The sequence below is a fragment of the Muscardinus avellanarius genome (genome assembly GCF_963383645.1).
Source record: "Muscardinus avellanarius genome assembly, chromosome: 16".
Taxonomy (NCBI): Eukaryota; Metazoa; Chordata; class Mammalia; order Rodentia; family Gliridae; genus Muscardinus; species Muscardinus avellanarius.
Window position 1 is genome coordinate 29,576,987 of NC_137802.1, and position 27,075 is coordinate 29,604,061.

Genomic DNA, 27,075 nt, shown 5'->3' on the forward strand with positions numbered 1-27,075 from the left:
GGAATCACACGCTTGCTTAGGGACTCGGCACGATCCTCTTAATGGCCCATTTTTAAGGAGCTGCCTATTGGTTTTCCCAAACATAAGGAACTCAGATTTGAAACATCCCACACCCCAGACACAGAGCAGTGGCCTGGAGTTCCATGGCCCTGAGGGAGTGAGGTCAGAGAAAGGGTGGATGAGTATTCACAGGCCCACCATCACCAGTACAGTGTGGAGGTTAGGGGCTGATATTTCCCTGTCTTCCCTTCCCAAGACAGGGAAGCTGGGACCGGGGTAAGTGGACTCCCCCCACAGTGAATCCAAACTCCCACAACCCGAAGCAGACTCAGGAGACCCAGGAGCGGGATGGCGTCTCCCGCATCCCGGAGTGGCGACACCCAAAGGGACCCGCTGTCCATCCCCTTAGGGGCCAAACTGCTTGGTCTCGGGAGTCCGGGGGAGTGGCGGAGGGAGGCAGAAGGGAAGGGTTCCGAGGAGGGCAACTCACGGAGGAGAAGTTGTGCGGGCCGCAGAGCTCGCCCCGGTACTTGCAGGAGAGCAGCATGTCCTCCAGCTGGTGGCCCAGCCGGTCCATGAAGGCGGCGCTGATGCCCTCGAAGTGGCGCGGCGGCAGGAAGAGGCGGAAGTCGGCCAGCTTGCGGAACCACTGGCGGCGCGGCTCGTCGCCCCGGAGCAGCTCGCTGACCAGCGGGCGCGCCGTGCGGTTGGGCAGCAGCAGCCCGAGCCAGTGGCCGGCGTAGTAGAGGTCCCCCTTGGAGAGGCGCGGGAAGCGCAGCGGGTTGTTGTTGCACACGGTGACGGCGGGGAAGGGCAGCTGGCGGCTCCACTCCCGGTGCACGCGCGTGTGTGACGGGAAGCTGAGCCAGTACAGCAGGCGGTTCGAGGACCAGGACAGCAGCAAGCCGAGGGACGTGCAGAAGGCCAGCACCCACAGCGCCCGCCGCTGGAACGAGCCCCCCGCCGCCGCGCGCCCGGCGCACATGTGCCGCAGCCCGTGCAGTTTAGCGCGGCTCAGCGATGGCCGCCCCCTGCGGGCGGACCCCGGCCCCTGCAGCGCCCGCTCGCCGCCCCTGCCGCCCCCGGGCTGCCCGGCCGCCGCCACCGCCGCGGGCGCCGGCTGCTCGCGGGCCATGCGGAAGCGTCCCGGGCCGGGGAGCGCGGCCGCGGGCAGCCCGGCTCTGCCGCTCCGGCTCATTCATTCAGCCCGCGGCTGGCGGCAGCGGAGCCGGGCGGAGCCGCCATGGGAGTCCGCAGCAGCAGCAGCAATGGAAGCAGGAGCCGCCGCGCTCAGCCCGCGCCAGGGAAGCGAGAGCCGGAAAGGAGCCCCGGTGGCGCGGCATGCCCGCCCGCCCGGGACCGAGCGCCGCCGCCGCCTCCGCGGGCGCCCGCCCGGGACTGAGCGCGCCTCGGCCCGCCGCCCTGGCACTGGCCTCGCCCGAGCCTCCTCCGCTCTCCGGTCCCGAGTCTTGCTGGAGGATGCCCGACGCCGGGCACGACCCCTGGAGGGGCCCCCTGGGAGCCGCCCCTCCGGTCCCTGGGAGCTGCGCCCGCCTCCTCGCGTCCTGGACCTCGGGGGACCCTGCGCTGAGGCCCCCCTGCCCCGCCTAACCCCAGCTTTTACGCTGGTCCCGGGAGAGGGACCACTCGGTCACCATGCCTGATTCGGACATCCCCAAGGACCCCACCAGCCTGGCCGGTAGCCCAGCGGGGCTGGGACGCGGGAGAGAAGGCGCCCAGGAACGAGCGCCCCCAGAGGCGCGCCGCGGCTCCGGGCTCGGCGGGTGGGGTGGGTGTGTACTGGGGTGAGTGGTCGTCCAGCCGCGCCTCCCTCGGTCCCTTCCCCTCAGGACCCTTCCTCCTCGCCGCTGCCCAGGCTGAGTCCGGCCGAAACCCGCGGAGGCTTCCCCGAGTCCTGCGCCCGAGCCCCGCGACGTGCCCGCCCTCGCCTAGGGCTGGGGGCTTCTGGCCGCGGCGTCCTGCGGGAAGCTGTTCTCCGCGGAGCCCCTTCAAGTCGGCGGGCCAGGGGGAAGTGTGGCGTCTCCCGTCGGCGCGGCTCGCAGGGCTGCCCCGCGTGTCCAGGAAAGCGCGGCGTCGCGGTCTCTTTGCCTCTTCCTTTCCTGCCCCAGCGGCGCCGGGAGCTGGGAACCGCGGAGCCCCGGCGACACCTCCACCTCCCGGGGTGACCGCACTCCCGCTCCGTGCGCCCGTCTCCAATCCAGACTCCAACCCGCTGCGCTCCCCGCTGCGCTCCTCTCCGGGTTGCCCGGCCCGCCTCGGGCCCCGGGCGAACTTGGGCAGCGGCCGCGCGAGCTGGCGCGGCGGGGCTCCGAGCACCTGCTCCTCCGCTCGCTGGCCCCGCGGCTCGGGCGGGCGGGGCGGCGGCGAGCTCCGTGCGCTCCTGGAGACGCGGTGCTGACGCGCCCGCCCGGGCTCCTCCTCGCTGCATTTTAATTCCTGGCCACTGTGGCCGCTGCACACCGAGCGGGAAGCCTCTTGCTGGAGTTGGCCGCGTGGGGGACGCAGGCACGGATGCGCCTGAGTGTTCGGGCTCGCGGAGGAGAGGGGAGTAGTACCAACTGTATGTTTCTGTGCAGCCCCGTGTAGAGGAGTACGAGGGGACTCTTGAGTGTGTGCTGAGCTGGAGGGAGAGTGGCTTGCTGCGTGGGCACCTGAGAAGTGTGGCATCACGCAGAATGTGGGTAGGATGTGCATCGTGTACGTGTGAACACGCATCTCAGGGAACTCTTCGATGCGAAACTCGTGTCTGACAGTGACGCACTGGGCTCCAGCGGGAAGGATCGTGTCTTTGATGGGATGTGTGTTCTACGCGTGTGCATATGCGCACTTAGTAGGTGGTGGGTGTGGATGACTGGTTTCTGGATGTGGGGTGTGGTTGCTGTGCTTTGCACACGGCGGGCATGTGTTGGGGGGTATGTAGGAAGTGTGTGTGTTACTGGGACAGTGCAACCCTCTGAGAAGTTCTTAGTGGTCCAACCACTTCTCCGGCCCTGGCCAAACGCTTTTTTAGGAGGTGGGTCAGGTGGGCCTTGGCTGCTGTGGACAAGAGACTCCATCTCCTTCCTGTTGCTAGAATCATGCAGCCCACCCACTGGCCAATGATGATGTCACTCTCACTAACCCCTGGACACCTTTGGCCATTTGGTGTGACCCTTTTAATATCCCACCTTAACTTGTTTGGGGGCATTGAATGAGGCATGTGATATAATGTTGGCTTCATTTCATAGGAGAGATTAGGGAGATCAATTATTTGCCAAAAGTCACACGGCCTGGAAAATGATGGAGCTGAATCCAGCACCCAGGTCTCTGGAGCCCTGACACTTCCTACTTTTCCACGGGGACTTCCAGCTCCTGCTGCAACAGCTTCTTCCCCAAGCTAAGGAGAGGGCCTCCAGGTGTGTGAGGTTGTGTGTTAATATGTCTGTGTGGTTTCCAGAGAGTGACTTAACCTCTCTGTGATACGGGTTCCTCTTCTTTGAAGTAGACAAAATAATAGTATTTATCTAGCAGGATTACTTCAAGGACTAGAGACTCAAGTCTTCAGTCCTCAAAATAATCCTACTTATGATATTTTTTTTAGTATGAAACATAAATAATCCTATTTATGGCACTTACTTTTAGTATAAAAAGTTACTTTTAGTATAAAAAGTTGTCCAAGAGGACAGGACCTTGAGGACGGAGCTGGGATCTTGTTCCTGTGGCTGCCTGGCTGTGTAGGGTGCGTAGTAAGACTCTACCTGTATTTCCAAGTTACTGACTTACTGAGACAGTTAACACTTTAAGGCTTACTATTCTGTGGGATAAAAAGGGTTTTCCAGACATTTCTCAGAGAGTAGATTTAATGGGTGAAACAGTGCAGAGAGATCTTAGGGTTGGGAGAGCACCCTAGTGGAAGAAGAAGGACTAGGAAGAAGTTTGTCCTTTGGGAACAGAAGTCCTGGGGAAGGAAAGATTTGGGCACAGAGAGGATTTCACCCATTTTCTGTTGATGAATTAGGGTCCTGTTTATGAATTAGAAGCAGCTCGGCCAGATCTGTCAAATGAGTGCAGGTTTCCAAGCAGGAGGATAGCTTTCCCTCCCCAGGGTCCTGGGGCGGGGGGAGCTCCCTACAGTAGCAAACTCCTTGTACTCCTTAGAGAAGAGGACCTCTGAGCCCCTCATCTCCCTCTTATATACATCCACACAGTCACAGAGACACAGAACATATACACAGTTTACATGTACATAACACACATATACAAATATACATACCTAAAATATACATACACACATATATATATATACACAGATACACATGCACACAACACACACAGACACGTTAACACACAACCTCACACACCTGGAGGCCCTCTCCTTAGCCTGGGGAAGAAGCTGTGGCAGCAGGACATTGCTGACATTCTGCTTGGGGTTTGGCTCCTTGAACAAGATGTCTGTTGTTGGCTTTTGGCGACAGTACTACTGGGACCTCTAACAAAGGCTCATACTCCAGCGCTCCCAGCCTGGTCCCAGGGCTTTACCCTGGAGATGTCCGAGTGACCTTCATTCTGGGGTGACTCTGGAGTAGCATGAAGCGCATATATATATACACACATATATATATATACATACATATGCATATATATATATATATATATATATATATATATATATATATATGGATTGCACAGGTTCAAAGCTATCCTCGCTGGCTTAAGAGACCCTGTTTCCAAATTAAAAAAATATACACATAATATGTTATATAATACACACACACACACACACGCACACACACATACACAACCCTTTAGAATATTTCTTGTTTCTGATTTGCACAGCCGTGGCTTTTCCTTTTTTGATGGTTTTACCCTCGAAGGGCATATGGTATACTTTGGCTTGACTATCCTCTAACCAAGGGGGTTTCCTTTAAGTTTCCCAGGTAGCAGCTTGTTTAGGGAGGGGAGAATACCCTCCTTGGGCTCCAAGTGGTCTTGGCACAGAAATCAGAGGAAGACACAGGATGGCTAGTGATCCCAAGATGAGGATGCTCTTCACAGCACACACCCAGAGCACTCCCCCATGCTGCCAGAACACCTCCACCTCTTCTCCCACCAACAATTTGAGTAGCACAGCATTCTACTCCTTCCTCAGGTCCCAGCTTAGCACTGCCTCCTGGGTAACGATTTCCTTGACTGTCCCAGGTGAACTCTGCTTCTCTTTCTGTGGTCCCAATACACCATGTTGACAGCTTCTTGAAGGTGTCATGGTCCTTTGCCATTGCCTGTGCCCAGGCCTTTTGTGTGGACTCCGAGCTCTTTGAGGACAGGGACAAAATCTCATTCATATTTGAGTCCCTGTCTCTTAGCACAGTGTTTGGGGACATTGATAAGACAGCATTGATACAGGGGGTGAGGAAGAAGAAACTAATATTTCTTATACAAGTACTGCATGCCAGGGATAGAAGCAGGTGCAGATTCTATCTAATTTCTCACTTCTGCCTGCAGGGGGAGGGATTTAGGCCTTTTTAAAAATTGTTGTTGAACCAAAGTGCAGGGTTTGAACCTGGTTGTCCCAAAGTTCAAGTTTTCCTCTTTCCTTCATGCCTCTTTCAAAACTACTATGACAAATAAAATTATAAAATAAATGCAGGCCCTCCTAAGTGCTAGGGTCTGTTCTCTTTTATACTAAAAGTAAGTGCCATAAATAGGATTATTTATGTTTCATACTAAAAAAATATCATAAGTAGGATTATTTTGAGGACTGAAGACTTGAGTCTCTAGTCCTTGAAGTAATCCTGCTAGATAAATACTATTATTTTGTCTACTTCAAAGAAGAGGAACCCGTATCACAGAGAGGTTAAGTCACTCTCTGGAAACCACACAGCTACAAAGCAGGAGAGGAGCCTTTGAATCCAGGCATTTGGATTCAGGCTCCATCCCTGTGCACTCAGACAATGGCTCCTGTGAATTAGCTTTCTCATCCCAGCAGACTCCCCTGGACAGAAAAGCAAATTCATGAGGCAGTGCATGAGCCGACCCATATAACCTTTCCACCAAGAAATTGGAATTTAGCATTGTGCTCTCCCAATAATAATAGGCTCTTAAGAAAATTTCCCTTCCTTTGCTTATTTATCGCTACAACATCCGCCGCCCCACATCTGGTACCCTGGCATTCTGTGTGATGTTGGAGTGCAGTGGCAGAAAGATCTTCTGGGCAGCCAGTCTATTTTCTGCGGTGTGAGCACTGCCACACTGATAAGCTCTTTTCTCCCAGGAAATGGGTTTACAATGAGGTTTTCTGTGTGTGTGTGTGTGTGTGTGTGTGTGTGTGTGTGTGTGTGTGTGTTTGTGGTACTGGGGTTCCTGGAAACTCTTCTATCTCCGTGCTACACTCCCAGACACCTATTCACCTAATATATATATATATATATATATATATATATATATATATATATATATATATATATATTGGAAACAGAGTCTCTTAAGCCAGCGAGGCTAGCTTCGAACCTGTGCAATCCTCCTGTCTCCACCTCCCAAGCATGGGGATTACAAACGTGCGCCACCACGCCCGGCAGGTTTTCTGTTTATATGGTACAGTTTTAGGGACTGAAAGTTTTGTTGGCTCTATCAAGATTTACTGAAGCCCTCAATGTTTTTGTTGACCTCCAAGGATAACTGAAAGTGTCTTGTTACTTAGCCCTGCTCCCTGGCTGCTTTAGGAATCCCTGTAATACTTCCTCTCAATAACAGTGCATTAGTAATAGATTCTATCCCAGGGCATCTTTTTGTTTTGTTTTGTTTTGGTGGGGCTGGGGATCGAACCCAGGAGTATTCTGCCTCTGAGCTACACTTCCATCTCTTTTTATTTTTTATTTTTGTTTTTTGAAACAAGGTCTTAGTAGGTTGCTGAGAGTCTCACTACATTGCTGAGGCTGTCCTCAAACCTGCAGCCCTCTCTCCTGTCTCAGCTTCCCAAGTACTAGGATTACAGGCATGCCTCACTATGCCTGGCTCCTAGAGCATCTTGACTTGCTTAAAGCTTCTTCCTTTCATCAAGTTGAAACCTGTTTCCTTGTGAATTTCTCCCATTCATCCCCGGTCTCTCTCTCTCTCTCTCTCTCTCTCTCTCTCTCTCTCTCTCTCTCTCTCTCTCTCTCTCTCTATCTCCTCTTTCTCTCATTTATTTGTGTATGTATGTATGTATGTATGTATGTATGTATGTATGCATTCATTCATTCATTCATTCATTTATTCATTTATTCATTCATTCATTTATTCATTCCTAGGGAGCAACACAAAATAAATTTGCTCTTTCTTTTGTAGGGGAGCTCTTGAATTCTCTGGAATCAGAGTTTTTCAGTGATGATGGGGCCCTAGAAGTCTAGCTACCTAGCAAATTCTTCTTTGCTTCTCCATGCTAAATGCCAGCAGCTTCAGCTCTTTCTCCTGTAGGTTCTGCTCTTGGGATGGGATCTTGGATGCCAACATCCTCACAATGCAGTCTCCCAGCCCTGCAGAGTGTGAGTATATGGCCCCTTTCTCTGGATCTGGTCCCTCTAGAACCTAGTCTTACTTGTGGTGGTTGTGGGCTCTCACTTGCTCTCTTTCCTCTGGGATTTTGTAAAGGTGCTGGGTGGCGAGTCGGGTCAGTAATGATGGGTTCTGGGTGTCTCACTCAGGATGCCATGTGCACTTTCCTTTGGGATTATGCTGCAAATGGTGATGCTGGGTAGCACTACTCTTAGTATTAGAGTTTATTGACAGTATGGGGCCCTGGGCTTTTGTGGGTACACCTGTGAACTTACATCCCTTGATTTTCATTTTCTTTGTTTCTGTACTATCCACAGCTCTGTTACTCTGTCTCTGTCTCTGTCTCTGTCTCTGTCTCTGTCTCTCTCTCTCTCTCTCTCTCTCTCTGTGTGTGTGTTTCTGTCTCTCCCCTCTTTTTCCTTTCTCTTTTTTCCTTTCTTTTTCTCCTCTCCCTAGCCTCTGCCAAAGGCTAGCAGCCTTCTCTGACACCTTCTCAGCCCATGCTAGGATGGCCTCAGGGGCTTGAGACGTGGATGTCTCAGAACCTGAGCATATGTCAGGTGACAACAGAAGTTCCTGTACTGGTAGAAGGAAAGTGAGAAGGACTTCTCAATGTATTTTTTGTTGTGGTGGTGGTGCTGGGGATTGAATCCAGGGGCATTCTATCTCCTAGCTATACCCCCAGCCCAATTTTATTTTTTATTTGGAAATGGAGTCTCACTAAGTTGCTGAGGCTGGCCTTGAACCTATGATCCTCTTGTCTCAGTCTCCCAAGTACTGGGATTGCAGGCCTGCACCATGGCTCCTGGCTCTTCTCCATGGTCTTAGCTCATTCATACTCCTTTTCAACCATTCCCCCGGAGCAGCAGTTGCTGCTACTTTTCTGTACAATGTGCTCCAGCAGCTCCACTGCCTTCTGCTCTCCATGATTTTCTTCTGTACCTTTGGCCTTTCCTAGCTTTCTGTTCTTCTGGGTTCTTTCCTACAGTCACTGGATTTTTTTCTCCCCTTTCAGATGGCAGTGATGATGACAATGATGATAATAATTGTACTTAGGTAGAGGGGTTGGTAGGCTCATCCTACATGGTCCTGGAAGTAGCTTGGCTGGAGCATTGTGGTCCTTGTTTAACAGGGAATTCTGCAAAGAGGAAGTTGAGAATAAAACCCCAATTGAATCTCTTTATTTCAGGGAAGGAAGTCAAGGTGCAGAGAGGGAGGGGACTTATTATAAATCACACCGATAGATACTGATAAAGGCAGAATCAGAATTCAGGTCCTGACTTCCAATTCATTCTCTGATTATCCTATCAGATGACTTAAAAATCCATTTTTAAATCAGTAATGTATTCCCATGGTTCAAAAAGACAAAAGAGCTTCCAGTAAAAAGCTCCCCCCACCACATCCCCAGCCACCCATTTTTCCTTCCTGAAGGCAACCGATGTCATCAATTTCTTGTGTGATCTTTTAGAGATGCTTCATGAATATTCATATGTGGATATAGTCTTCATATACCCCATTTTTTACATAAAAGGTTGCATTCAGTGAATACCATTGACTAGAGTAATTACATCTCATGTTCTTCACATCTTTTTTCTCCTGCGTTTTCAGTGATATTAGGGTTGCCTTCCTCTGGCACCTCATTCCAACTTCTGTTATTTTCCCCAACTTCTCATTTCACATTATCCTGCTCTGCCATCCAAAAAGGACAGAAGGTTCTATGACAAGGTGGTACACCGAGCTTGCCATTTTATTATCAGATTTTTCCTTAACTCTTTGCTAGATACCCGAATGGATAAAAAGCTCTCATGTGGATAATCTCAAACAGCAGGCAATGCAAAGATACTTCTGTTTGCTTCTGAAGTGTATCATATGATGGATTCACACAGAACTTCATTTACTGGTCGTATTTTCCTTTGGTTAGTCATGACACTTATATGCACACATGTACACACACACACACACACACACACACACACACACTGAAATCAATTAAGTGCCCTTGAGCACTTAGTGCTTGCTTGTTGAGGCAGGTGTTTCAAACATGTATCGGTTGGCAGAGAAAGCTAGTTTGAGACTCAGACATTTCTGTAACTAATATACAGGATGGATCAAACATACCATAAAGAGAACCAGGTGTTAGAGCCAGACATAATCTTAATGAGCATGCAGTTGAACTTAGAAGAGGAAACTGCAGTGCAGAGTTTAGTGACTTGCTGCTGGTTTCTGAAAAGTTGATCTAATGATGATGATGGTGGTGATGATGATGATAATGATACTGGATAGCTAACATTGATTGAGCACTAATTAGATATTGGTACTGTGTTCAGTGAACATAAATTGACTCACTTTATTCTCAAAGCAATCTCTGAGAGGTGCACCACCATCACAGCTCTTCTTTACAGGAGGAAACTGGATAAAATGTGTCCAGTCAGTGGCTGGGATACAAACCCAAGTAGTTTGCCCCAGGAGTACAAGGTCTTAATTAAGTTGGCATTAATTAGCTGGAGGGAATGACTATAGTGAATATTTATTGAGCACCTGAAGGATGTTGGGCATTGCCCTTGGCACTGGGATTACAACATCTGCTCAGGTGTCTCTGCCTAGATGTCAGTCTAGAGGGAGAGGTGGGTAAGAGAACTGTAAATTCTAATGTTAAATATTAATGACACATTGAAACTTCAGCAGGTAACTTCAGTAAAGATTGGTGAACAAGCTACCTTACTATAAGCCCAGTGACAGGGTTCAGAGGTGGGGGTCTCCCTTGATCGATTTGAGAGCTATCGCCATATGTTCTCTGTTTTCCACTGAATTTTCCCATTTTCATTTTCTCACCCAAATTCATGGAGAAATGCATGAATTCTGCCCACAGTGGTCACCCTTTGAGTCTGGATCTGATAGACAGAGGCAATAACAGCAGGGAGGGGCCCAGACTGAGGATGCCCAAGTCCTCCTCCTACATGGGTGTTTGAGTTCTCAGTGGTATCTTATTGACCTGTGACATCTAGTTTCTGAGTTCAGGTCACCTCTATAACTAATACATTAATACTCCTTCCCCCAATATCCCTTACCCAGCACTACTTTATTCTGTGTTTAGACTTAAATAGCTGGGCCTCAGTTGTAACCTCAACCAAGGCCGTAAAGTTAGCAGAAAAAAATGGAGCTTTGCGCACTCCTCCCCCCCAATTTGTTCTCCCAAACACATAACAAAGCTCTCGTTAAAATGGCTGAGCATAATAACCCTCTCCAGCAGTAACCACCCACTCGTATTAAGAAAAGACACGCAGTTAAGATAGGGTTTAATGAAATACAAAACCCCAGGCACACTGAGGCATTCTATTCACATTTCCTTGGCGGCCAGTCCGCTTCTCTTTTCAGTCACGACAGTCTCCTCTTACCCTGTTTTGGAGAGCACCAACTCTCCAGTCCTGAATCTGTCTTGCAGACAGATCCTCTACCTTGGCTCGGAGATTTAAGCCCGGTTGATTTGTCAAAAGCTCTGTCCAGGCTTTGCTCCCTCCTGGCCACGGCTTTCCTCAGTCTCAGCCACCAGCAGTTTGTTTACTCTCTTTCCTTATAAAAGACCTGGCCGAGCACTGCCTGAGGGTTCTCTACTCCTAGTTTATCTTCTCTGTCCACCCACCGGAGGAACAGCAAGGGAGGGATTTAGTAGCTTCTAGTGCAGTGGTGTGGACCTGTGTGATTATCCGAATAGAAGAAAGTAAGAGAAAGGAAGGGGCAGGTACCTAACAGGACATTCCATGCACCTCCTCAGCATTCCTCATGACAGCCTCTCAATGGGTAAGACTACCCCCATTTTATGGGTGAAGCCGTAGAAGCTCGATCTTTCCAATTTTCTCTTCTCTGTTGCTGGTACCAGGCATAGAGTTCAGCCTCATTTTCCAGCGGAGGGAAATGAAGCCCAAAAGATGAAGTTACTTCTGAAGGGCCACACTGGTGGCAGAGCCAGGATTCCACCCCAAGTCTGACTCCAGAGTGTTGTAATTACTGGAAAAGCACAGACCCAGGAGTTTAGAAAGGAGAAAAGGCAGCCCGGTGTGGTGGCGCACACTTGTAATCCCAGCATTTGGGAGGTTGAGACAATAGAATTGGGGTTCGAGGACAGCCTCAGCTACTTAGTGAGGCTCTTTGCAACTCAGTGAGATGCTGTTTCAAAATAATATAGGATAAAAAATAGGGCTGGAGGTATTGCTCAGAGGTAGAATGCCCCTGGGTTTCATCCTCAGTACTGAAGGAGCTATGTTCTCCCCAGCACCGGTGTGATGATGTCAGGATTGAGTTCAAACTAAACAAGCCCATTTGTTAGGAGAGGTTTAAGGAAGTACCCAAAGGTACAAGTCCCAGGCTGGGGTCAGTAAGGCAGAGAAGGCCACAGGAGATATTTTTTTCTCTCAACATCCAAAGGACATTATACACTGAGAACCTATCACAAGGTAGAAGCTCATTTTTACAAACCCTGGGTTTCAACCCAGCCCCCTTTGTCTCCCTCCCTCTGCCTGTCCTTCCTCCTTCCCTCTCTTCCTCTTTCCTCTCTCCTTCCCTTTCTTCCTCCTTCCTTCCTCCCTTCCTTCCTTCCTTCTGCCCGCCCTCCCTCCCTCCCTTCCTTCTTTCCTTTCTTTCTTCTCTGTCTTTCTTTATCCTTTCTAATCAATACTTCCTTAGCCCAACAACTTAAGTTTACGTGCTCAGTATTTCTCAGCACCTAACCTGAAATCCAAACATAGTTTTCTGAAAATTCTTGGAGTTGTAAAGGCAAATTCATGAGCTTGGTGAGTCTTGAGAGCCACGAAGCAGCTCGTACCCTTTGAAATGGCAATTGCACCCTGGAGTGTTTCCTGAAGAAATAACCCCCAATATGAAGGAAAACTACAAAAGTATTCACAGTAGAGGTTTTCATGGTAAAAATAAAATAAAACAGTTCACATGCTTAACAATAGGAAAATGGCCAGGCAAGTGGTGGAGGTACTGTATTACCGGGACATGATGCCATTTTTATAAAGCAACACGACAAGGATGTTGATGTTTTGTATAAGTATAAAAAGTACCCAGTGGAGGAAAAAAACCTGAGTCCCAGAGTACATCCACCTTGACCATGGCGTTAGAGAAACATTACTGTGAACACAAACAACAGTCAGAAATAGGTTCTTTTGGTAGAGTTTGGCTTTTGTGCAAACAAATAAAACCAGAGTAAGTCACCAGGACCAAACTTGGGGAGGCGCTCTTGCATCACAAAGTGGCATCACTGGATTTGGGGGCTGCAGAACCCCTGACCTTTGGGCCAGCCTAACCATCTTTCTCAGCACCACACTGCCCTCTAACTGGCAGAAGTAAGCCACATACTACCCTGATGTGGCTGACAGTACTCACCTCACCTGGGTGTGTTCTAGCATGTTCCCTCCTGGCTTCTGGCTCCTGGACCCCTCTTCATTATCAGACTCCACCAGGACTGGCATCTGTCTCAATCCCTTTTAAACACAAACTTCTGCAGTGAGTTTCATGATAGATACCCTATGACCAAAGGATGACCCTTAATAAACACCCACCCAGATGTGGAGCTCTCCCCAAAAGGGAGAGGGTTTGAGTGAGAATTATTCGAGATCATGCTTTTTTTGTGTGTCTTTTCTGTTTGTGGTGTCTCTATCATCTGTTCAGCGTGTGTGTGCGTGTGTTACTGGGAATGGAACCCAGGGACATTCTACCTCTGAGCTACACCCCCCAGCCCTATTTTTTATTTTTGAATTTTGAAACAGGCTCTCACTGAGTTGCAAGGAGCCTCACTGAGTAGCTGAGGCTGGCCACGAACCACGATCTTCCTGTCTCAGCCTCCCGAATGCTGGGATTACAAGCGTGCGCCACCACGCCTGGCTATCTGTTCAGGCTTGCCTGGAGACCTTACTGACTTATGAATGAAATATTGGTTGGATGACTTGATCTGGTGCTTTTTATGATTTGGATATTGAATGTTCCTTAAAAAGCTCATATGTTGAAACCATGGTCCCTGATGCAAGAATACTCAGGGTAGGGGGCATGGTTGGAGAAAATGAGCCACTGGAGATGCAGTCTTGGGAACTATCTATGTCCCTGGTCCCCTCCTCTCACTCTCTGTTTTCAGCTGCCATGACCGAGCATGGCTTTTCTCTGTCACCTGCCCTGCCACCATGGTTTCTGTCTTGGAGCCGGCTGATCATGGACTAAACGTCTAAAACAGTCAGAATGAGGAAATATTTCCTCCTCTAAGTGCTTGTCAGGTATTTTGGTCACAGTAATGGAAAAGCTCGCTCAAAGAGTGCCCTTGGCACATGATGTACATTCACAAACATACCGAGGTCAATCACTAAGGCAAACATGAGAAGGAGGGAGGGGGAGGGAATGGGGTGAGAACTGGGTAAAGGCTAATTGGGCGATGTGTGCATGTATGCCTCCACCATCTTGCACTACATTAAGATGTACAACTACAATGCACAATAAAAATTTTAAAAAAGAGTGTGCTTGGACCTGGCCAGACCTCCACCAAGGTGAAAGCCTGAGCATTTTCCCCAACCACAAATACACTTTTATGTTCATGATTTAAATTATCCTTGACATTAGCACTCATAATGTTCTTTTATCTGTTTTAATGTTTTAATTCCTGGAACTAGTTTGAGGCGATATGGAAAAATGCAATTCTGAGCAGGCAAAATATATGTCACAAGATTAATAATAATAATAATAATAATAATAATTTTAGTTAATGGAGGATAGTGATGTTCTAGGCATGGTTCTAGGAACTTAGCATCCATTATCTTATTTAAGCCCCACAGTAACAAAGCAAGTGCTATTATTTCTATTTTGTCAAGGAGGACTTCTAGCTTGAGACTATAACGTGATTTCTTTAAGGTCAAACTAAGGTTTTGCTGATGTCAAGTTCCCCTCAACCCTCCCAGACACTAGAGTTACCCTAACATGGCTTATTCATGAGGGAGGCTTTGTCTCTTCTTGGAGTTTACTTACTTTATGTATGGTCCTGGTAACACACTTGGTTATTTGTGTTTCAGGATCTCAGTAGAGTAGAAATAGTATCTATTGTTAAAAGAAAAATATGGCTTTAAGATTCAAGAGTACTGATGTTTGAATGTATAGGCAAAGCCTTACAATGATGTAGAAGACAACTATAAAAACAGAAAAAAGAATTAAAAACAGATACTATTTAATGTCAGGACAAACTCTATATATTTCGAATAGTCTTGAGTCTTTTAGCTCAAAACAACAATTGGAACTCATGCTGAAGACTTCAAGCCATTAAGATTATATTTTCTTTTGTATATTCCACACATGGATGTGGGAAAGTATGTAATATCTTTCAGAAAGAGTTTTAGCCAAATGGTTTCAGTAAACAAAAGATAAAGTTAATTGGGCATGGTGGTGCATTCCTGTAATCCCAGTATTTGGGAGGCTGCGACATGCAGATCACAGGTTTGAAAATAGCCTCAGCAACACAGGGAGACTCTCATCAACCTAGTAAGATCCTGTTTCAAAAACAAAGAATCTAAAAGGGATGGAGGTGTAGCACAGAGGTAGAATGCTCCTGGGTTCAATCCACAGTCCCATAAAAAAGAAGAAAAGAAAAAGACAAAGTTGTGATGCTTAAAGGAATAAATAAATCCTTAGCTCTTGGAAACATTGGCTCCACAGAAAAATGGCATTCATTTGTGAGCGAGGCCCTGAATAGCAAAGCTTTTACTCTCACATGGGTCTGTTGTTGAAGCCATCATCATGGACAAAAGTTTCCTGATAGTCATCCTTTTATGGCTTAACAGTAATTCAATTCATGGCTTAATAATCAGGATTGGTGACACTGCTGATGGTTGGACTGTGCTGTGTTAGCCATTCTGCAAAACAGTTTTGTGGCATTGAAATGTTTCTATCTCTTTTCTGCTTCTTAAACTAAAAACAATGACAGACCAATTTTTACCACATGTTTCCCCCCTGCAGGAAGAAATAAAGGAGAAATGGGATTCTATTTGAGAAAACAGTTCTACCGCTCATGTCTCCATCAGAAACATTTTGGGGTTTTGTTCTGTAGAACGTGGACGTGTTGTGCAGTTAAGTGACAGCAGGATTCTGACTTATTGAGGGTGTCAGATATCAGAAGATCTCAATAAACAGCTTGTCGTCTATCAGCTTCCTGAATGCAAACTTCCCTGGGAGGTTTTTTTTTTCTCTCTCACAGATCCACTCCACTCATTGATTGATACAGATAAATGTGAAATGTCTACATGGCTTTGTAAAGCATTGACAATAGACTCTTTTACATTTGAAACTGGAATTTTACCCAAGGGAAGAGTAATTTGGTCATGAATTTGAAGTTCCTTTTTTGACCTAGAAGAAGTCTTGGAACTTTCCTCACCTGGGCCCTTATCTCCATTACATCCCCCATTACCAAGGGTCAATGCTACCCTCTAAATCATTCTCCAGCCTGAGCGTGTGATCCTTCTCACTGCTACGATCTGGGCTCAGGTTCTTTGGTCCACAGCTTACATCTTACCCTGTTATCCCAGCTCTTAATGAGCCCCTTACCTTTGGCTTCCTTTCTCTCCACTCCATTCCCCACTCTGCCATTCTAATGATGTCATGGCTCCACTTGAGACCCTTCCATGGCTCCACACTGCTCCTTACAGAGCTGCATTAGCCTGCATGTTGCCTTTTTGCCAAGTGTGTGTGTGTGTGTGTGTGTGTGTGTGTGTGTGTGTGTGTGTGATGCTGGTGATTGAATCTGATTGAATCCAGGGGCGTTCTATCTCCAAGCTACATCCTCAGCCCTATTGCTGAGAGTCTCACTAAGTTGCTGAGCCTGGCTTTGAACCTGAAGCCCTCCTATTTCGCCCTTCCATGTACTGGGGTTACAGAGATGCACCATCATGCCTGGTTTATGATATGCCTTATATTAAAAAAAAACCAGGAAGTTCTCGGAGAGTCTAGGTTATTAGAAAGGCCCTTCTTACTCTGGGCCCATCATTTTCAAGCGCCTCTCAGCTGACTTCCTACCATTCCTGGGATAAATCCTCACCACATAACTTAATGGGGATCCTCATTGTCTCTTTGCTTGGTGAGTTTCACTCATTTTTTTTTTGATACTTTGCTCCATTTCCCCCTCTTTTAGCAAATAGGATTAATCACTCTCTCCCCTTCTCTCCATCGCAGTCAGCTGGGGGAACTTGAGCAGGTTATTGAAACTCTCTAAGTCTTAATTTCCTTGCTTGAAAAATGGAGATAATAATACCTGCCTTGGAGGGTTAGCATAAAAATTAAATCAAATAACATATATAAAGCATTAAACACAAAGCGTGGCATAGAGTGAGAATCCAGTAAATACGCGCGGAATAATAAATGGTGGTGGTGGTTAGCTATCAAACTTTTGCCTGTGTACTTATCCCAGAATAGCACAATGGCTATGAACTCCTCTTTTGAAGATTTTCCTATTCATATCAGCATAACAGATTGTACTCTGCTGAGATGTTAGTTCCATTCAGGAATGGATCTTGAATTTGCCCACTGGGGTATTCTAAACACCTCAAACAGTGCCTGGACACACTAGACCTTCTCAATATCTGTTGATTCATTGCTTTCCTCAACTAGTTCTTGCAGGGGTCAAATGTGATGATATTTTAAAGGTATACACATTTTATAAATATCTTGTAAGTGTATCCATTGTCCTTACATTTACACTTTCAGTCTCAAGGCGATGTATGGGTTGAGCTGCTACTACACAGACCTGTTGTGGACTCAAGTTCCCTGATGTTCCTTTTCAAGTTCTAGGGAAGTGTGAGGCCCACATAGAATACTACCCACTCTTATTTGTTGGACAGAAGTAACCAAGGCAAACATTCCAAATTTTATCATTACTTTCTGAAATAGATGTCTGAGCAGAAGAGGCACATATACATCCTATTTTCTAACACAATATGGTTTTGGATATTTTGAACACTGAATCCATTTATCCTAATTCTCTACAACAGGGTATGACCACATCATCAAGGGAGGGGAAGTCACCTTGGCATGGAAAGGCAAGCGACACTCTTGAGGGAACTTCATTTTAGGGGAGAGCTAGAAGCTCCTTAGAAATTAGCTGGTCCACTCTGCTTGGCCCAATTTATCGATAAGGAAATCGAGGCCCAGAGAGAGGCAGAGTCTTGTCCAAGGTCATTCAAACAGCTCTAGGACTCCTTGTTTAGCATTCCTTCTTCCCACTAAACTACAGTGTTTATACCAGAGATGAGCAAAGGGCCTTCCAGCAGAGGAAATGACAATAACTGAAAATTATTGGTCCCTTGAAGTCTACTGGGGGCTCTATCCATCTGTGTTTGGTAGCTGGGGCCTGTGTATGAAAGCCAAGAGCTGAACATTCCCTGCACGTGAAGGTGACTGTTAGGGTTTGGGTATGGAATGTCTCCCCCAAAAGCTCATGTGTTGGCCTTGCAGCAATGTTCAGAGTGAAATAATTGAATCATGAGGGCTCTAAAGGGGCATGGCTTGAGGGAGTTGGCCGCTGAGAGTGTGGCCTTGGACTATATCTTTTTAAAGAACTCTGTCAGTGCATTGTAATTGTACATGAAGTTCAGAGTGACAGAGACACGCCTGCAGCCCTTGGTGAGCTTCCCCCGGCTCCCAGCCCACTCCCTCCCCTTTACCATACACAGTATTGAGTTTGGCTGTGATAGTTCTGTACATGTGCATGGTGTCAGAGTGTTTTTTTCATCGAGTTCTCTCCTCCTCCCCACCTGCCTCTGTCCCTAGACCCCTCCACCATTCCACTGGAGTTTATGCTCCTTTGTCTGGAGTTTCTTTTGTACCCCAATTTCTCTCTAGTTTCCACATCTGAGGGAAAACATGTGAGCCTTCATTTTTTTGTCACTGGCTGATCTCATTTAGCATAATATTCTTTTTTTTGGGGGGGTTATTTGTGCTTTATTTATTTTTTCTTTTTTTTTTATTGGTGCACTGTATTCATACATCATAGTGGGAAGTTCCATCCATTTACCTGAAAATAACATCGTTTTGTTTTTTTCTTAATGGCCGAGTAAAATTCCACTGTGTGTCTATTCCATAACTGAGTTATCTATTCCTCTTTTGATGGACATCTAGGCTGATTCCATAATTTAACTACTGTGAATTCTGCTGCTATAAAAGATAGGCATGCATATATTGTTATAATATTCTGGCTTTAATCCCTCTCGAACGATACCCAGGAGTGATGTAGCTGGATCACGTGGTGGTTCCATTGGTTTCTTTCTCTCTCACTCTCTCTGCTTCCTGGCTGCTACGAGCTGAGCAGCTTTCTTCTGCCACGTTTTGCCACCATGCCGTTTCTGCCTTGGAGCTGGCTGACCATGGACTGAACCTCTGAACCAAACAAACCCTTCTTGTCAAGTTGTTCTTGGTAAGTATTTTGGTCACAGCAATAAAAAGCTTACTAACAGTGTGCATGAACAATGAAAAGCACAAAGGTGATTTGAGGCCAAATTGGTGTGTGTGTGTGTGTGAGCGCACGCGCGTGCACATGTGTGTGTACACGCATGTGAGCACACACACAGTCACATCTTATTATTTAGAAAACAAAGAGAATTTTTTTGTGTTGTTTCACTTGTAGGGAATTTGGCTGGGGGCTATAACTATTAAAAAGCTTTTGGAAAATTAGTTCTCAACAGGTATAAGAATAGAAGAGGCAAGAAAAAGAGACAGGGAGACAACTGCGGTTTCCTCTACACAATGGTGACTGTGGGAAAGGAAAGAAGGGAGGGATATGTGTGAGAGACACGTGGAAGAAAGGATCAAATTGAAACTCCTTAATGAGGAAGTGGTAACAATTAATCAGGTGCCAAGGTGATGAAGTAAACGTCAGGCAGGTAAACAAAGCTGAGGCACACATCCCTTAAAATGCTAACAAGGCCAAAGAGACAAGGAATTTTATTTAAGTAAACACATTTCAGCTTGAATAAGAGGGATTTCTTGCCTGAGATAGAGAACCAGACTAATTAAGGAAATCGACTCATTGGCCCTCAGTTTATTATTTAGGCAATCTCTAAATTTATGTGTTTTCATTGAGATGGTATTGACTTAAAATTTAACAATTATATAGGATTCCTTTAAGCCACCATGTCTTCCTCCTCCCCCATCTTCAAGAAGAAGCAGACCTTCCCCAAAGTTCAAGGCCAGGTTTTCTACAGGGGGCTTGTTTCATCCTGCTTCTAGGACTTGCAGCTCCCTCTCTCCTTTCCTTTCCTTTCTTTCTTTCTTTCTTTCTTTCTTTCTTTCTTTCTTTCTTTCTTTCTTTCTTTCTTTTTCCTTTCTCTCTATCCTTTCTTTCTCTCCCTCCCTTCCTTCCTTCCTCCCTTCCTCTCTTTCTTTCTTTCTTTCTTTCTCTTTCTTTCTTCTTTCTTTCTTCTTTTTCTCTTGCCTGCTTTAATTTTACTGGAGAGTGAACACCCAAGGTTACTCTACCACTGCGCTATATCCCCAGCCTTCTTTATTTGATTTTGAGACAGTCTCACTAAATTACCCCATTGGCCTCACAGTGGTGATTTTCCTCTTTCAGTCTCCTGAGTAGTGTGGATTATAGGCATGAGCCGCCTTGCCCAGTGCCCCTTGTTCTTTCTTCTCCATCTTCTCTCACCTTAAGCAAGTCATCTGAACTTGGTCTTGGAATGTCCTTCCTTTCTGTTCCTAAATCCCTGGGCACCTTATTTGAGCACCTCTTCTGATATTGCCAGCAATCAGCGCAGCTAAAAATTAAACTCTAATTCTAGGTCCTTGCCTGATGGCTGGCATATCGGAGATATTCAGTAATTTTGTGGTTGTTGAATGTGTGAATAAATGAATGGTGAATGGAAAAGGAAGGAAGGTGGGAGGATAGACGAAATAAAAGGAACAATTTTATTTCATGAGTGGATTTAACCTATATGACACCAACATAACTGATTGAGTTGGTTTATTTCTGGTTAAAGCAGTACCACCCACATATCAACAACATTGTGAATCATTTACAAAGTGAAGGTAAAAAAGCAGTTTTAGTGGGAAAGAAAGATTGAAGAGATTGCTTCACTGAGCTAATTAACCCATTCAGTGATGAATCTCTATTTCCTTTGTCAGACATACATGGTTGGAGCTGACTGAACCAGAAGAAATCTGGCACTGAGGGGATCCTGATTTTTATATGTATTGAAAAGACTTCCTTGATTTCTGGCTAATAAATTCTCACTGCATTACAACCCTTGTGCTTTGATCACAGAAACAGAAAGCTTACTAACAAAGTGAGTGAACAAAGAAAACCACAAAGGTGGTTTAAGGCCAAGCTGGTGTGTGCATGCATGCGTACATGTGTGTGTGTCCATGTCCAAAATACTCTACAAGACCAACTTAGAGGAGGAAAAGTTCAACTGGTCCCTGATTTCAGGGGTTTGATTCATGATTGGCCAACAAATGACAATTTCTGTCCAACTGAATTGCTTCCCTCCATTCAGCATCTCCTGATTCTGCGTCTTGGCTCTTCTCTGAGTTCTTTTATCTACCACTGGCCTCCTCTCTTTCCTTTCCCTCCTCTTCCTCATCCCCTCCCCTTCTCTGACTGCTCAGATTCTGACTTTTGAAACTTCTGGTCAGATGTGGCAGCTTGTCTGCACTGTGTTTCTCTTTCGTCTCCATAAAACCTGTGAAAATCACAATAAGAGAGGACAAAAGGAAAGATGCTTGTCCACTGAGGTCAAGATGACTTGATGTCCCTATGACATCTCTTAATCCTTTTGATATCCATTTACATGCCCAATCTGTGATGGTAAGAGATGACATTTAAACTTGGAATCTGTGGTAAGTTGGTACTTAGAATTCCATTTGCCTGGCATCAGGATCTCCGCATTTATGTCCCAGCTAGCCACTAATTTTAGGAAAGTCCCTCCCCCTCTCTTAGACTAGGTTTCTTATCTTCAAGATGGTACAGTGTGCCAGACATGGTGGCACATGCCTGTAATCTTAGTATTTGAGAGACTGAGACAGGAGGATTGCGGGTTAGAGGACAACCTCCACAACTTGGTGAGACTCTTGGCAACCTAGAGAGACCCTGTTTTAAAACAAAAAATAAAAAGGCTTGGAGGTAGAATGCCCCTGGGTTCAGTTCCCAACACCACACACACACACACACACACACACACACACACACACACACTCATAGTTGCACTAGAGAGCCTTTAGAATTTGTATACATCTGAGCTGATTGGTAACCTCAAAGTAGGGCAGCCATAGTTTCCTCTTAAGAAGGATCCTGGAGGTCAAGATGGTCTCCTTAATTCAGGTGGTGAATGTACATCAAGAAGCACCGACGTTAGGGACCACGGTGCTGATCTGAGGGAACAGCCTGGACTTTGATCCTCAGGCTCAGAACCTATGTAAAGAATGCCTCTGAAGAAGTTGGACACTGGCTGTGCGTGGGTTTGATCCTTACCTTGCATCCTCTGCTGTTCTCTCTTTTTATGTGTTTTTTTTTCAAGAAGGGAAAAAAATTACTCAAATGGAGTCCAGGGACAGTCTTCTCTTGGAACATATACCTGCTGATTTCAGTGATGTTTGCTGTATGTGAGATTGCTTGGGGGCTGGGATGAAAACTTCTCTTTTCCTTTTATATAAAAAAGAAGGTTGCATTTTTGTCCTAGCATTACTAATGTGATACAAGGATGGAGCATTCTTAGGAAATCAAGGAGCCTGATTTTGCAGTCTCCATTTAGATAGGCAGACTTAGGAAAACACAGACCTGCCAGAGCCCTTTCTGGGTTCAGACAATTTGTGGAGGAGTGGCATAAAGCTCAGGCTCTCTGCGCAGCTCTGGCTCCATCCCAGACTAGGGGAGAGGAGGAGGGAGGCAGCATTTTCTTAGTTGGGTACCTGCTGTGTGCAATCTCTAGATATGATTATTTCATTTCATAGATAGAAGAACTGACATTCTGAGAGTTTAAATAATTTGCTTGAGGTTCCACATTAAACCTAGGAGTTGAGCTCAGGTCTTTTTGACTCCCAAAACTGTGCTTTTTGTATTAAGTAATGGTCTATACCATGTATGTTCTGTCTGGCTTCTCCTAGCAATGAGTGTGTTATTGTATGACTGTGTGTGTGTGTGTGTGTGTGTGTGTGTGTGTGTATGCATGCACGCATGCATGTGCACATGAACATGTGTGCATATGTAGGTGTGGACAGTGGTAAGAGTTAGAATGGGGAAATGCAGACCTTCCTAGTCTCTTCTGAGCATACGTTACTCTTCAGGCAGGAAAATACTTGTTCCTGGTGTACCAGGAGCAGAGCATCTAGGAGTAGAGTTTCTCCTCATTCATGCTTGGAGAATTTAACTCCATCATCATATTGAGGAGTGGGTGGTAGGTAGCCTAGGATCTAGGGGGAAAGATGGAGATTTTCATTTGGACTCAGAGAGGACATGCTTTCATGTCATCAGCTACATCTTTGGGTTTCCCTCCTCATCCCACTCCTCTTTGTATATCATTTCTTGAGAGCATTATATCCCTCCCCAGTTTCAACTTTTATGGGTAAATGATGACTTCTAAACCTACGACTTCTGCCAAATCTGCTTTTGAGTGTGAGGACTGCATATGCAACTCTTCTTGCATGCATCATTGAATGCTTCTCAGGCACCTGAAACTCAAAATGATAGTGCTGGCTTCCTTGTCTTTTTCTCTTAGTTTCTCACCTTTGAAAATAGCTCCATCATCCTCCAATCTCCCTATATCAGAAACCCAGGTATCATCCTGGCCTTCTTCCTTGGGTTATCTCCCAGTATTATTGATCCAAGCTCTTTACATCTCTCACCTCCATCCTCCTTTTTCTCTCTGTCTCCTCTCTCATTGATTTTGTCAGGACTCTTGTTATCTGAAGAACTGCTTGGTCCCCCAACACCCATCCATTCTCCATGGTGTTGCCAAAGTGAAACACTTCATTGGTCTTTAGATCCTTTAGTCCTTCTGTTGACCTTCAAGAATAAAGCTCAAACCCCACAGTGAGACTGCTGTTGAGGATATAAGGATATAAGGACCTGCATTTGAATATCCACTCTGAGACTATCACACACCTGACTTCAAATGAGCCATGCAATTTCTCCAAGTCTGTCTCCATATCTCTAGCATGGAGTTAATAGTACTGACTAAAGTTGTAGATATTTGTGAACACTAAATAAAATGAGAGTAATGTATGTAACCTGCTAAAACTGTCCAGTGTGTAATGAACAAGTTTTGAATGGCAGCTATTCTCAAATGACAACCCCCTAAACTGTTACTGGAACTTTTGATGGCATGACACAGGAAGTGCCATGATGTCTAGATTTCTATATAATGATAAAATTGCATTTTATCATAGAAACCAAATGAGAAATGAGGTTTTTTCAAATATAGTATGTGGTGTTTTCCCCAGTGCCAAGTAGAGAAACATCATGGAATCTGCCCACAGAGCCAACATGGTAGACATCAGAGGGGTCCCAAGGTGAGACAATTAGGGTCAGCAAGATGAAATGTAGGAGAGTCTCCTAGTCATCCTAGGAGTAAGAGCAGCATGTAGCAAGGGCTGCGTCTACTTAGAATTTTGGAGAAAATTGCCATAAAGTTCATTGAGAAAAAAAATCATTGAGTCAGATATAGAAGCAAAAGCTCAAGATTTTCTATTATTGGCAGACAAAAGCCTAAGGTGGAAAGTGTGTGAGCCTCTCATCATGAGCACTACAGGCTAGGAGCAGCCCGGCCACTCGCAGAAAAATCCTGACAGTGTTATCCTTTAGCATTATCATTTGTTCTACTATCTGGTATCATAAACCAACATATGGCTTGCTGTATATAATTATGTCCAATAAATGCATGTCGTTTTCATCACAGGAATATGGGCTTCATTTTTTTTTTACAAACCCCTGTATTTTCTTTATACAATGCAGAGCTAGAATCCCTTCTAATTACCATGACACACAGATACCTGGAGGGTGGATCCTATGTGACATTTTCTAGGAAGCCTCTTCTCTGTGAAGCCGATTGACTCTCTGCTCTCATATCTTCTGTTTTGTACTTTACTATTATGGATGCTGTTTGAAGTAATCCAATTGTTTCCTGGCTGAATCTAGGGAGAAAAAGACTCTTCTCTATCTGGACCAGAAGAGCTGAGTGAGAAAGAAGGCCGTTCCGAGAATCCACAAGTGATGGTGCAGGGATGGCTGTGATCCAGGAGTCTCTATTGAGGGGTTACTGTGAGACTTGGGTTAATAGATATGGGGAAGGTCAGGCAAGCAGAAGATAGGGACAGTGGCCACAGGGGACTCCTTCCTTTGTGGAGTTATCTCATAGAGGACATGCTGTTCTTTCTGGATCTCAAGGTTTTGTTTCATCTGTGATTAAGTGTGGGTGGCAAGTGGGTCTGGAGCTAGAGAGACAGGGGTGTGCCTTTGTGACTTTGCTCTCTGCTAGCTGTCAGGCTCTCGCACCAAGCATGTTACCAGCCAGATTCTTAGATTTCTCATTGGAACCCTTGTTGAAAGGCCACTGGGAGGATTAAGGGAGATGACATAGGAAGTTCCTAGCACTATTCTTGACACAGCAGTGTCAATTTTCTTTTTCTTTTTTCTGCCCTTCTGTTGCAGGTCAGGAGGAGGGAACTCTCTGAATGCCATTTCTAAGTCTGTTGAGAGTCTCCAAGGGTGCAAGTCCTTCTGGGCTGAACATGCATATTTTCAGGAACTTGGGCATTCTGAGATGTAGATTCCAGCATAAGAACCCGCCATTCTGCCCCCAGGTGGACCAGGAGGAAGTGAGATTTCCCACATCATACAGAAGAATTTCTAGCACTTCAGTCCTGAAATGTGTTCACTGAAATTTGCCTTTCTGGAGAGGGCTGGGGAGGCGGGGGTTTATTATGCAACATGGATTTGAAGTTAGAATTTGCACATTGAGTTTTCATTACGAGGCCTCATAAAAAAAAAAAAGCAGAGGAGCTCAGTGTAAAAGGTTTAACAAAATTTTTTTTTACGATAGACAAGTCAGGGGGTCTGACACATTCTTCACTCTGTGGTTCTTAAGAACAAAGATAAATGGAAAAGAAAGATTCTATTTTTATGCTTTGAAAGCACTTGCTTTAGGTCAGAAAAAATAGCCAGTAAAGATGTTTAGTCCTGTCAATACAGCTTGGATCAGGTCTTTCTTCTTCTTTTTTCCTTTTAAAAAATTTTAATTGGGGAGCTGACAGGGTAGGGAGGTAGGAGGCTGCATGAGACATATAAACTTGGCTGATCACAAAGGGATTAAGGGAACTGGATATCCTGCAGCAAAGGGGAAAAACAAATAGGCATTGGGATGAAAGAAACCTCAATCAAAATCTCCTCTGTACTCCTTACTATCTGTGTGACCCTGGACAAGTCATTTAAGTGCTCTAAGCTCCAATATTCTCATCTGCACAATGGGGTGGTAGAAACTACCTTGCATGTTAGAACAGGTAAATGTGATCAGAAACATATCAACAAAGTGCCTTGGTACCTAATGGGTACAAAATGCATGATTCATCCCATACCTGGAACACACTGAACATGTGCAAAGAAAGAACAAGGTTGCTAAGAGCATGTCTCATCTGGAACTCAGGGGGGAGGAACCCTGTGCTTACCTACTAATAAAATTATTCCGAGATTTGTTCAGAAGAATAGTTGAAAGAAGAACCAGGTAAAGTAGAAAGTAGATTCTGCATTGTTATTCTTAATTATCCTCTATTTCTATACATGTAATTACCCTCTATTTCTATGCATATAAAAGGTTAGTAGAGCATATATTGTAATTATTTGGGTTAACATGGTTACTGAGTTTAAATATGAGTTAGAAGCTTCCTAGTAAACATTCCTAGAAGGGGAAAGGATAGGTTAAATGATTCTCATCATCCAAGAGAGCCCAGCATCTTGCTGTTCAAGGGAAGAAATATTTCCTGGTTATTACATCTACAAAAGAGTTCATCACACACTACCAAGGGATTTCTGACAGTACACCTACTTCTTGATACATAGGGCTACATAAGGAAGGCTGTTTTCCATGATGATGCTCTTGCAACTTCACAGGTGTGTTCCATTTGGCCATCAGCATTTTGAACCAAAGGGGGAGGGGGACATGTGTGAGTGTAACAATCATGGTGAAGGAGTGCTGGCTTTGACATCACACCAACTTGCGCTTAAATTCTGGTTCATCTACTTTTTAATTGCATAACCTTGTGAATCAACTTACCGTCACTGAGCCTCTCTCTTCCTCTGCACGATAGAGCTCATATCCCCACTCTCCCCCACCTATGTGTGCACTGAGTGAGCAGAAAGGCAAAACGCGTCCAGCCTGGTGCAGAGGAGCTCATTAATAAGTTGGATCAACTTCATTCCTCCTCCCCTTATTAGAACATAAGCTTATGTGGGCTTTCAGAAAGTGTCTAAGCTAATGACCTAATTCACTTTCAGGCCATTCTGTGGTTTGTTTTATACTCTCATCCTCCAAGGATACC

At 45.7% G+C, this 27,075-nt stretch overlaps 1 protein-coding gene across 2 annotated transcripts in view; it reads right to left on the minus strand.

Annotated features, from left to right (window-relative positions):
* Positions 1 to 27,075, minus strand: part of ASIC2 (acid sensing ion channel subunit 2) — a gene marked incomplete at both ends in the record, with an annotated part of 1,119,632 nt that overhangs the window by 271,794 nt on the left and 820,763 nt on the right. Inside the window, one exon of one of the 2 annotated variants that reach the window (XM_080712308.1) lies at positions 491 to 1,198. The exons of the other annotated variant lie outside the window; for it this stretch is intronic. Coding sequence (XP_080568434.1) covers positions 491 to 1,198 — 708 coding nt within the window. Of the gene's footprint in view, positions 1 to 490; positions 1,199 to 27,075 lie in introns of those variants that run through there. 2 annotated transcript variants of the gene reach the window in all.